General features: G+C 40.5%; 3 protein-coding genes across 9 annotated transcripts in view; 1 reads left to right on the forward strand and 2 right to left on the reverse strand.

Annotated features, from left to right (window-relative positions):
- magi2b (membrane associated guanylate kinase, WW and PDZ domain containing 2b) overlaps positions 1–5931 on the forward strand; it is a 79872-nt gene extending 73941 nt beyond the window's left edge. For 4 of the 5 annotated variants that reach the window (XM_088378328.1, XM_088378324.1, XM_088378325.1 and 1 more), the window contains exon 22: positions 829–5931. In XM_088378328.1, the coding sequence (XP_088234454.1) occupies positions 829–1478 (650 nt within the window). In that variant the 3' untranslated portion in view covers positions 1479–5931. The remainder of the gene's footprint in view (positions 1–828) is intronic. The other variant, XM_088378330.1, reaches the window with a different exon arrangement.
- On the reverse strand, positions 5889–9877 carry ergic2 (ERGIC and golgi 2). Its single transcript, XM_088378331.1, has 13 exons — positions 9577–9877; positions 9365–9473; positions 9242–9288; positions 8908–8975; positions 8614–8654; positions 8373–8474; positions 8099–8191; positions 7869–7924; positions 7697–7795; positions 7520–7617; positions 6993–7155; positions 6338–6417; positions 5889–6253 (listed from the first exon to the last, which is right to left on the reverse strand). The coding sequence occupies exons 1-13, from the start codon at positions 9680–9682 to the stop codon at positions 6173–6175; spliced, it is 1143 nt and encodes a 380-aa protein (XP_088234457.1). The 5' UTR covers positions 9683–9877; the 3' UTR covers positions 5889–6172.
- Positions 9878–10103: 226 nt separating this feature from the next.
- On the reverse strand, positions 10104–12611 carry kxd1 (KxDL motif containing 1). Of its 3 annotated transcripts, none has more exons than XM_088379287.1 (5): positions 12453–12611; positions 11857–12022; positions 11525–11677; positions 11277–11323; positions 10104–11093 (listed from the first exon to the last, which is right to left on the reverse strand). In XM_088379287.1, the coding sequence occupies exons 2-5, from the start codon at positions 11952–11954 to the stop codon at positions 10837–10839; spliced, it is 555 nt and encodes a 184-aa protein (XP_088235413.1). In that variant the 5' UTR covers positions 11955–12022; positions 12453–12611; the 3' UTR covers positions 10104–10836. The 3 variants fall into 3 exon arrangements, with proteins under 3 accessions (XP_088235413.1, XP_088235414.1, XP_088235415.1); XM_088379288.1 differs by having other exon boundaries at positions 11857–12019; positions 12453–12607; XM_088379289.1 differs by having other exon boundaries at positions 11857–11977; positions 12453–12606.
- Between the last annotated feature and the right edge of the window lie 138 nt (positions 12612–12749).

A 12749-nucleotide genomic window follows, 5' to 3' on the forward strand; every position in this document is an offset into this window, starting at 1 on the left:
GTCTTGTTGCCATGTGGAGTCGTGCGATGCAGTGTGTGTGTTGGCATGATCATGTGGTAATGCACAATTACGTGTTTGTTTATTGGCGAAAATCTGCGATATAGAGAACATTTGAAACAATTTTAATAGGACTACCTCTCCCACACATTTTACTGCCATTAAACCTTTTAAAACACACACAGACTTCTTTTTACAGTATCCCTTAGCAGTTCTCCAAATAATAGGAAAGGTGTGCATGCAAGATTTTTTTTATATCTTTATTTGTTAAGTTTACAGTAAAACTGACACTTTACAAACAAAAGAGACTCAGCCGCATATTTTAACATTAAATAGTTCATCCAAACCATATACTTTAATGAACGTCTGCTAGCTTAATGCTAACATATACATGATACACCAAAGAGCCAAACTGAAATTAGCATACAGTAGATGGGATGCTTATAATAATAAGCCTTCAAACAATTGCTACTTGAACACACAGCACAGCAACATATGCAAACAAACCATACGATTGTCTATTACAGGGGTTTAGTTTTAGTGCCGAAGTTTCTCTGCCTCTTCTTCTTAATTCTGCTGCATGTTTATTTTATTTATGCATTTGTTTATTTATTTTCACAATGTTACGTCCATTGATGACCTGTCTTCCAGTAATGTCAGTGATGTCCAGCATGTAGTGTGGCACTGCACTGAAGGCGTGCAACTCCAAACTTGAATTTGCCCGTATTTTGGAAACCCCCAGAATAAGGAATCTTGAATGACCTCAGTGAATGATGTTGCTGTATCCCTTCTCTGAGATCATCCTTTAACAATTTCTCTTGTCTTCAACAGACTGTGGCGGCCCCTGGGATTCCCTTTCTACAATCCACTCTACCCTGCCGGAAGTGACCCTCGAAGCCCACCAGAATCCATTGCCTCCATCCCATTCAGCCGCATCCCTGGATTCCCCTCATCAGCTCCCTCTAGAGGCCGCAGCGTGCATGGCAACCGATAAAGCTCCACAGGTGACGGACCACGGCTCCTCGGCTCGAGGGGCCGCAGGTGGCAGGTCCACCCAGCAGAAGTGCATGATCAGGGGGCAGGGAGGAGAGGCTGAGTGCGGGCTGGGCATCGAGCAGCCTCGGGTTTTGCCTGCCAAAACCGTCCTTGGGAGGCAGAGGGACACTTGCTCCCCCCGCTGTGGCAGAAAGGGGCCGGGCACCCAGGCGGCGGGCGCTCTCTGGCTGTGGGACCCTTACGTGAGCGTCACTCCCAACGGAGCATCTCCAGTCAGCAGAGACGCCCACACCAGCCTCCAGGAGAGGCTGCTGTCCAGAGGGGTTTACCCCAGAGAGGAGGAGCGTTCTGGGGGCCACGCCAAGAGTGCAGAGGAGCCCCCTGCCAGGAGAGTTGCCGCCACCTCCCCGGGGCCCTGGAACATCCCAGGGCCAGATAAACTGCCCGGCACCCTGAGGTCCTGGACCTCCACTGTCAGCAGGTAGACAGGATCGGCTTTTTTGTCAGCCCCGACCCGCCGCCGTTTGTTCTCCTTCATCTATTCCTCAAGTTATGTTGTTTTACTATAGGATAATTACACCCGCCACCTTAAAAAGCTGACCAACTCTCACACATGTTGTAACATAGTGAGGAGCCCGATGATGTACACCAAAAGACTGCATTTAGTATTTCTTATTAAAAACAGAGAAACTTCTCAAGCAGTGTTTCCCAACCTTTAGTAACAATTTGCGTGAGACAAGGACAGAGCCCTGCCGTGAACAAGAGTTGACTCCCTCCAAAAATATCTACAATCGCTCGTATCAATTGTTCAAACCGTAAATATCTGACACAAAATGCTTAATACAAAGATTGGACTCGGAGCAAACTCACGCAGTCACATGGAGAACATGCAAACTCCTTACAGGAACTGTGAGGCAATGTGCTAACGCTCATATTCAGACCACAAAAGTGAAATTGCATAACTAGCAGTAGTTGGGAATCACTATTCTAGAAGTGCGTCCATTGTTACTCCTCACATGCCTAACAAATATATATCATATACTGTAAATGATGTCAAAAATGTGTACATTTGTCGTTGTAAAGAAGCAGAGGAAGGAGATGAAAAAAAATTAAAAAAAACTATCAGGACGGAATAATTTAGGATCGATTGTCCTGTGCCGGGCCTCAACTATGACAACATATCAAGGACATGTGGGCAAAATGGCGACCCGTGCGTGGGACTCCCAAAACATGTACGAGGACCACTTTCTCCTCCATTTTTTTTTACATTTGTGACAGCAGGCTTGGTAAGAAGTCACACGACTACACTGCAAACAAAACAAACAAGCTAAACGTTAACCATTGTGCAGAGTGGCGTTGTGCTCATGGAAAATCCTTTGAGCAAATCCTTAATCCTAGTACACTGATCTTAAAATGGATACCAAGGATACGGAATAAATGCTCAAAGGACTTTTCCTATGTCTTTATTCAGTGTGCCAAAACTAATAAGGAAAACAGCATCATTCATTCCACTTCGAAAAGACTTTGAACTGTGCTACGTGCACCACATCACTGTGGGAGAGAGGCATCTATGAACAAAATGGCGAGGAGGAGGAGGGGGCAGAGTGCCTTACTCAAAACCCACGCAGACAAATTGGGGACGCACGGCCCGCAACAAGCGTGCACAGTGCACACGCATATCAGCCTTGTTGTCAACTCAACACAGTGTTGGAACACGGCCTGTAGCATTGCTGCTAATCATAAAGCTGGGGATGCAAAAGTAGAACAACAGTTTTTACAAAGAAAAAAAATATTTATTTAGTCATGTTTACAAAAACCTACAATTTACCAAGTGGCAAAAGTACCCTCTAGTAGTTCAATAGAAGTACAAATAATGACTGGTAAAAGTCGAAGTGTTGCTTAAACGTCTTATAGAAATGATTTATGTACATACATTATTCAAAAATTTACTTACAAATTGCTTTTTGTCACTCATACCAGGGACGTGCGGTCAAAGGAGGCAAGGGAGGCTACACCTCCCCTGCCATCATGAAAAGGGGAAAACCAAATTCAATTGTTTTTATTATAAAGTCATTTTCCTTTTAATTTCAACAATTTTGTATCATTTTGAAACAAAATCGCTGAGTTTTTATAGTTATTTTAAAACCGAAGACGATCCGCTCGTAGCCAACTTCTTGTCTAGCCTCCTCTGAGATTTGCGTAATCACACGGCTACCTATGGCTATGCAGTTAGACTGAACTGCTGTCTGTCTCTATGTCGCTGTTTAAGTGTTCAAACACTGTGGCTATATTAACTAATTTCCGTAGTTAAGCTGGTGTATATAATATCATATGTTTTTTGTCATCGTTCTGTAACGTCGTGTTTCTTTAGATGAACAAAACGGCTTTGGAAAGAGATCTTACGGAGGCTACGAAAAAAGGTTCTCCAGCCTTATGGCAGGAGAATTGATTGATTGATCCCGGGATGCTTCATGCACCTACCTGTAGAATAAGAGATCCCCAGTTCAAATTTACAGTGAACAACTGCGGAGCAGTCGTCCATTTGTTTCGTTTTACATTCGTTTTGTTTTGTTTTTCCGTTTTTACACTTCGTTTTACAATGGAGGATTACATATCCAAACGATTTTCAACGATTGATTTTCGGTCGAAGCAGGAGGTCATCAATAAAGGAAGAGCAACTCCGGAGTTAAAAGGTTAGATTTGGACAACGGGACTTAGGAGCATGTCTTTTCGAACGGAGTGGTACGCACGATCGAAAACAAGTTTTTGATTCCATGTGCTTTATTGAGTGTTTTTATGTGTGAAGACTGCTGGTATGAGATTTTAATTAAAATAGTTCAAATTAAATAATGTGCCTCCCCAGTCATGAACCTCACCGCACGTTACTGACTCATACATAACAGTATTCATAACTGACACGATCGGTCTCTACAAAGTTCATTTAAGATACAACTCTAAGATATTGCCATGGCTATCTGAAAAATATTTTTAAAAGTAATACTTTTGCACCCCCTGTTCAATACACATTTCACAGGGGAGCCTCCAAGGGCCTTTATTTTTTGCTGCTTAAGTGACAAGAGTAAATCAAATTTGACAAGAAATTGAAAATAAAAAACTGAAGTAATGATTCATTTAAAATGTGTTTCATATAAATGTTAATTTTTATAAAACCGTTCTAAACGATTAAACGCTAGTGTACTAACAGGTTCAATAAGCATAGATTCTTCCTAATGCCACTAGAGGGAGCCCGCGACTATGATCATAGTCATCACTGCTCACAAATTTGTTTTGAAATGCCAACCAACCAGTTTATGTTGGACCTTGGAGGTTCCGCTGACTTTTTCATCACCTATGTTTTTCTCATGCTTTAGTCTGCAGCAATATTATGTCTGAGCTAAAACGCGAAGAAACCCACTTTGCAGTCTTGTTCCTTCCCTCAACAAGGTGTCTATTCATGTGGGGCTTTAATGGTGACTTGATTGCCATCATGTGAATCTGAGCCAGCATCAGCTTAAATTCTTTCATGGCATTCCAATGTCATATTGACAAACATCAGGGCACAAAGTAGCATTAACCTTGGCCTAAACATGAGGGATCAATTAGGGTTTCAATTCCAGTTACAATTTAGGCTTTTTTTATCATCTATGAAACCAGAATGTTAATTTGAAACCCTGAATCCCAACCATCAATTATTGCTCTGTATAAAATATCAGTTATAAAACATTGTAGTAGCATTTGCTTAATGCTTTAGTCATTAATGAAGTGGTGCCTTGATATAGGAGAAGATTTGTTGCGTGACCAAGCTTTTAACTCATGACACACATCCCTAGTCATCCACTTGGCCACTAGGGGGCAGCATAAGGCAAACAAACCTTGATGCGTCTTACAACTACTTTAAGACACGCTGTAAGCTGCACTAACACGTTTTTTGAAACAAAGATTTTCTGTGTCCCTGCACCATTTGTGTTAAACTATTTATTGTTTGAAGGCTTATAACTGCGACATAAATGCTATTTGTTTGCCTGTCTCACATTTTTGCATCGTTACCATTAAGTGAAAGAAAGGCAGTTATTGGGCGCTTTTAAATCCATCTGTTTAATGCACAAATTGACTTAAACTGGGAGTAAAAATATTTTTAACATTTCTTTGCATTTTGTGCTGCTTGTAATTCAAGATTTTGACCACAAACCCAAGCAAAACAAATAAATAGTTCAAACAGCTCATATCTCAAGGCACCACAGTAATTTGTAAAGACAAACAAGACCCACGTTGGACTGACCAGTAGTGTTGATTTTTGATCAAATTTTGACGTAGGCTCCCGCCCAACAGTGAAGATACAGTATGTGTGTTGATGTGTAGTGTGAAATGTCACACGCCGACTACATACTGACAATGGTCCAAGACTTGCAAGATCCAGCCTGATTATCACTTCTTATGAAGCAAAGTTGAGGATTATTGAGTAAATGGTCTGAATCTGTCCTCCATCTCCGCTCACTCGCGTCCGGCTTGTCTATTGTGAGTCATTTTTGTATAAAGAAAATGAAGAAGGCAAGAAAAAAAAAAAGAAGCCACCTCTCTGTGAACAACAATGGCATGTTCATGATCCCATCAAGTATACAGTACCTGTGTAGTGTTAACCGAGTACTTATTCACCTTGTACAGCTGTATTCCTACAACTATGGTTTACTGTATCATTGATACTGTAGTTTCAAAGACGTGAACTATTTTTATGAAATGCGACAGTACGGATATATTACATTTTGCTAAGAAAAAAAACACCCACAAAAAAAAAAACTTGTTTACTGAAAGATATTCTGAAATACTGTCAAACTTTTGACGTGGTTTAAAAGAGACGCTTTGACGTGATCCTATACATAAGAGGCAATGACGACGAGTCGAGTGGAGAGATTTTATTTAATAAACATTTACACATAGGCATCTTTTGTGTGGTATTTTTTTCTCTCAAAATTTAATGTTTGTCTTTAAAGCGATCTAACTGTACTAGCTGGTACATGAAGTAATTAAGAATGCATTTGAATGGTTTGTTTATTTGTTTGTTTGTTTTTCAGAATGATTTGCACATTCATTTCATATCCTCCTTCTAGTGGGCCCGAATTATGAATGGAAACAATAAATGCTCAAGTCAAATGGCTTTCCATACTCAAGTTGGCATCTGATGTCAGCTCATTGGCTGAGTCAAGTTTGTGTCAGCAGGGGGCGCCGCTTGCTCCTTTGCGTGTTGCATTTGCACAGGATGCTCCTGGAATGACGAAAACACTTGAAAAATGAAGATAAAATGGACCACAAAAAAAGAGTAGCTTTGTAATGAGCTAGAGATGAGCACCTTGAGAGGTTTGTAGATTCCCATTTGGAAGCGACAGCAGACCACATCTACAAAGAAGCCCATCACGCTGTGCAGCATGCCTGCGGCACACGGAAGCAAAAATCAATTAATTTTAATTCAAGCTATTCATGAGGTTCATGAAAAATACATTTAATGTGCTAGTGGTAATATTTTCAATATTTACATTTTCATCACACAAAAGATAAATACATTTTAAATTATTTTTACAACTAAATGTAGATGATGTTTTCAATCTTCCATAAAAATGTAACACAATCATTTGAAATATTGAAATAACTACTTTAACATTTGTAAATTCTTTAAATAGTTTAAAATATTTTCATTTAAATATTACAACAAAATTCAAAATGCCTAAGTTGCAAAACGGTTTTGAATATACAAATTAATCTGAAAATTACAAAATGATTTACATAAATTCTACAAATTATTTTTAAAAATATTACATCAAATGATCCAGAAGAGAAAACATTGTGACTTAAAAAAAATATTTTAAATACATGCACATAATTACAAAATGCCTTAACTTGAAGAGTTTATTATACTTTATCAAAAATAATACAATATATTTATTACAAAATATTCATCTCAACATTGAAGTGTTTTCACAAAGCATATTACCCAGCGAGTGGCATACCTGTGGTGGAGAAGATGCCTCCAATGATGCCGCACAGACGCACAAGAAACTTCCAGAGCGGCATGTGTTGCTCGCTCACTTTCACCATTAGAGAGCTGATGTCGTACTTCATGAAGATCCCCGAGATGCCGTGGCTGCCCGCCGCGTGGTTGATAGCTCGTTCCTGCAAGCAACACACACACACACACACACACACACACAAGAACCCCCACACGTGAATCCCAAACGCACACAAAAAAAAACACACAATGAAAGAACTCACTTACATGCACAGACAATAACAAACACAAAAATACACAGGAATAAATACACACAAGAACACACAACATGAATGCTCACATGGGAGCAAACAACACAGACATACAAAAGCAGGAGAGCACACCAATAGAACAAAATACACACAGATGAGAACAGAAACACACACGAGAACACGCAAACACCAGAGAAAACACAATAGAAAACATGCAGGCAGTGATCAGAATGCTCCAGTCGTGGCGTCTTCCAAAAGCAAAGCAGAGGCCGCGTACCCTCTCCGTGACAGAGTACTGATGCGTGTCAGCCACAACCTTGTACGTGTTGAGTTTAGTGGGGACGATGGTGATGAAGTACTGGAACATGTGATTGGCTAACAACAATAGACAGAAACATAAACAAAGTTAGAGCTTACAATCAAAGTAGTCGTGAAGTGAAAGTTGTTTCGTTACGTTCGGTCGTGACTTTCTCTGTGCCGTCCAGGGTGCTGATGACACCCGGGATGTCCTCTCCGAAAGACAGATGATCGATGCGGTGGGAAAAGTTGAAACCTGCAACACCAATACAATCATGAGAATAGCATCAATCCTTACTGACTGCAAAGTGGAAAAGAAATTAACTCACTGTCATGGCTGATGAGAGCTGCAAGGTGGGCGTGGCCTCGTGGATGAGGAATGGACCTGCGCACATCATCAACGTTTCGTATTCATACTTAGGAGTTGAATTCATTCCATGACCCAGCTCGTAACTCAGTTTACACAGACATACACCAACATTCTTTGTTACGTGCTTTGAATAAAGCGCTAAAAATGAGTTAGGGTTAGGGTTAATTCCCGTGTGTGTTGTGTCCTTACTTTCCAACAGTGATGTGGAAGTTTCCAGCCACCTTGTTGACATACAGATGTCCGTGAATCCGGCAGGCTGTCGGCGATGGGCTGCTATCCATGCTGTAGAACACATATAAAATCACACTTTTACTGCCCAACATTTTTTTCCAAATGGGTGGGAAAATCACTGAATCTTCTACTGAGACTTCCAAGAGTGACTAATTTCACACGACACCTCCCTGAAAGAACATGACAGTTTGGGGGGGGGGGGGGGGGGGGGGGGGGGGGGGGGTTTCTGTACTTTGTGGACTTAGCAGGAGGGGATCCTTTCATGGCAGTCTTGAAAATCAAGTCTTGCAGGGAGTGTTCCACTCGCAGGCGCTCCTGAATGTGAAGAAGAGTCCTGTAAAAGACAAATTATAAAGCTATTTAAGGCAGGCACTGACCCATGTTTAAATACTTTAAATAGCACACAGATAACAAAAAAATGTGTGTGTGTTTAGACAATCAAACGATGTGATGTCATCGTCAGCTCAACTTACATGTGCCATATCTTTTGCTGGGGCGCCAGCTCAAAGTTGACCTAAATTGGAAAAAAGAAAAAAAACTAAGAGAATTGCAACACAGACAGATTGCAAAATTGAGAGAATCATAAAGCAACATCATGGATGTACATGATAATGAGCTGATTCAGGAGTTAAAAACAACCTTCTCATGAGGCTCATCAATAGTATCTGCTACCAATTAGTCTAAATATAATATAATTAGATTCCTCATAACACATTTCCAATTGTATCACTTGAACCACCCAGCATAAATCCAGCAGAGATACTGACCGGTTCATATTTAAGGCCATCAGAAGCAACCATGGTCTCAGCCAGATCAAGAACATCTGCGCCAATGTCTGCATTCAAAATTTGACTCTCATTAAGTGTACAAAAACACATACAAAATATTTGGACACATTGACAGGCAGAACAATTAAATGGTATTTCACTAGATTTCACACAAAGTGGATACACAAGTCAGACATGACTGACTTGTGTATTGACTGTGTGTAACACTATGTGGTGTTGTGCCTTGAGATGTTTTTATTTACCGTGGGTTAATGTGAGCTGTTGTCTGCAACTAAACAAAATGTTCATGTATTGATTGACGAGTACTACTTACACTGGCATCTCATGGCGACTGTGATGTCAATGTTTATCCGCAGTTTGCTGGAACAGAAAGAGCAGTAGTATAAGTACAATATCATGAAGAAAAAATAAACAGCTGACTTCCTGGTGTTGGTACCTGCTAAAATCTTTGTCTACCTCGTACTCGTATTTCATCCATGTGTCCCTATAGACAAAAAACTCCAAGAAGGCGAGGACAGCCATGGCACTGAACGCAATCAAAGACACTGGAAGGAGCGTCGACGACAAAAAATAATAATAATAATGTTGCCATAAATTAAGATGAGGTGTTAAACGTGTGGTGATGAGTGCATCCAGTGTCTGCCGTACCTGTACCCCCGCTGGCTGACGACTCCACGTAGCTCTCGGGGACTTTGGGGAAGGCATCCAGCTCCCTGACCAGCGTTAAAGCTTTCTTTTTGCTCAGTCTCCTCATCTTGCCGTAACTTCGGGTGTGAACGAATGTCACTGGTTATGCTTTTTATTTTTATTTCAAGTTGACGTGCTAGCGTTTATCAGCGTGACAGCTTGATAGCTAGCTGAGTTTAGCAAGGAAAGCTAAGGTGGCCGGTTAAGTACAACATTCATGCTTTCATTTAGCTTCAATTTAAAGACATGTCACTCAGGTTTTGTGACTCGTTTTTTAGGGATGGAAACGACACGCGTTTTGACGTAGCGCCCTCGGGTGGATCCTAAGAGAACTACATTCCTGAAGATTATTATCAAAGAGTTCACTCATCTGAAGGTTTGTATTGTAATATATATCCAATAGTTTGTCATTTTGACGGCTTTGCAGTACGAGCTCAACTTGTAAACACTGCCTACTAAATTTAACAAATTTAAATAAGTAAAAGAGACCGAGTTGAATATATTTATTTATGACCAAAATCCTAACTTATTTCACTCATATGAAATAGATTCCCCCACTTACATGAATTGAAATGCCGTTAAAGTTTTAATAAAGACAAACAAGCAAGTGTACTGTTTAAAACCAAGAATCTGCAAGTGTTATCTACAATTACAAAAACATTTGTAATCGCATGTGGGTGCCACAAGATGGTGGCAAAACATCTTTTTTCTATTAAACAAAGCTATACTCTGACTACATGAAGCCCTGCCCCTTAGTTCAACATGGATGCTTGGTACCAATTGAAAGCTTTGATATCAGAAATGATGGAGGATCGGTTTCCCCTATAAAATCTGTTAATTTGCAAATGGCAAATACGACAATGTACCGTCATATTAATATGTACCTTTGAGGAGCATGGCCTTGTGAATAACATCAAAACGTCTAGGCATGAGTTGTGGCCTAGAGCAATTCCATATGTATGTTCATATTTTCAATTTGTGTGTGACTCTTGTCCCGCCCACTTAACGGCTGAAAGTGCATTAGCGACTGTGGCTCTTATTCCCCAAATGTGATGACATTCCAGAATTTACCTACTTCATTTTTCCCACTCCATTCAAGGGGTTCATAAAAAATGGAGGACACTCCAAAATCAAAGTACCACTGTAGCAAAAAAACAACAACAAAACAACAACATTGAAGTTGTGCCGCAGTAATAAAGTCTATCCACGCACAACATGAAGCTACTCAGCAGGCACAGAGTCTGGGCCCTCATCCTGCAGGCCAGCCGTGCGATGGGCGTCTGAGGCAGGCGTGTCAAGCGCTTCTTGGGAGATCTCCTCGGAGCATCTGCTCGCAGCAGGCGAAACCACATCAGGACTGGAGTCGCAGGAATCCGAACTCTGGCCCGGGGTAGCCGTGGTGATAGTGGTGGCCCCGCTCGGCGGCGCAGGGTCCAAGTCATCGTCGTCATCCACAGAGATGGGTGACTCGTGGATGTCTGGCCAAAGAAGAGTTAAATTAAATTAAATAATAAAATGAAATAATACATAGAGGAACCGCTAAATGCCCCAGAGGTGAATGTTGCCATTTGACCCAAATAATAATAGTGTAATTATGACTTTACCGCTACCATAGGAAATCATAATTGTTTGTTTGACATGATACACAATTGTTAACTTACTACTGAAAGCCTCTGGGTACTGCTTGCCAATCTTCCCCTTTAGCATTCTGAAAGGGAAAAAACAAAGACTAATGTTTAATGTCGAATGTTTAATTCACCAATGTCCATTTTTTCCATTGAGAGCAAAAATGTTGTAATCTGTTTATGTGGGCCGTGTTAAATGTAATCATTACAATGCTCTACATGGTAAGCCAGTACCAAATGACCCCAGGGCTGGACTTCAGACTACCTCTTTTAAATGACCCAACCTGATCCGTCGGAAGATGCTGTCCAAATCTTTTTTCATCTCGACAAGTGTACGCGTGTGGAGCGAGAAGCTTTCATTCATCTGCTGTAGTCGCATGCTAGACAGGACATTGAAGTTGATCAGCATTTCATTAGTTTTCTCAAAGCGGTCCAACCTGATGGGAAAAAAATAGTTTTTCAAAATCTGTGAATACTCAAGAGTGATGGCACAGGAGTTTCAATGTGGACATTTCTATATACGATTAAAGTGAGAAATGAGAATGTAACTCGTAAGCCAATTTAAATATTAAAAGATTAAAACTTGAAACAAAAGACGGTTCTGATTGTGACGTACATGTGTCGCTGAGCCTGGATGATTGCGTTGACATCCTCAGAATTGACCATGCTCAGCATCCGGCTGCAGAACACGCCGGAGGCAGTGGGCTCCACCATGATGCGGCTCCAGATACAGAGCACTTCCAAATGCCAGTCAGTGTCAACACAAAACTTTTAGTAAGCTGCTAAAGAGCAAAGAAATATTAATAAAGGCCTACTGCTTTATTTGGATTTATACAAGAGGCACTGCAAGTGGTAGCTACTAGCAGGTGAGAGGTGACTGATTTAACATGAGTTTGAATATGATTGATTTGTTTTGAACAATGAGATTGTGTGACCACTTGTGCAACAACGTTGCCTCAATTGCAGTGAAATATGTTTAAAATGATATATCTTGGTCTCGTTTTAAACAATATACAGTGTATCACTAAAACCTGGCAATTGAACAAAGATGTGCAGAATATTTTATACATACTGCATAAGAAAATTACGAGGTTATGTTATTTATTTATTATTTGGGTTATATCCCATCAACTTGACTCTAGCACTGTTCCTAAACTAAAGGTAAAGGTGACTTTCCATAGACGCTAAAATAAAATAAAAAGGAACATCTACCTGTGGTTCCTCAGAAGATGTCTATATTGACGAAATTCCGTATTTGGGCTGCATAACCGTAAAACGGGTAGGTGGCTGCTGAATCAAAACAATAAAGTACTTCCGTGTTTTGATCATTTCCGGTCACGAGAGTTGTATATCCGGAGGTGTCTCTTTTTTGTATAGTTCCCTTTCTTTGCTGGAAACACAGTAAAGAGAAAGGTTCTGCCATTTTTGTACCCTGCATATGCGTAGGTCTGCGATGGACTTTCATTCCTTAAATCGTGATGTAACCTGCCTTTAAAAAAGTACATACAC

Source organism: Syngnathus floridae, chromosome 6 (assembly GCF_059516105.1).
Source record: "Syngnathus floridae isolate MCC-2025c chromosome 6, RoL_Sflo_1.0, whole genome shotgun sequence".
Lineage (NCBI taxonomy): Eukaryota > Metazoa > Chordata > Actinopteri > Syngnathiformes > Syngnathidae > Syngnathus > Syngnathus floridae.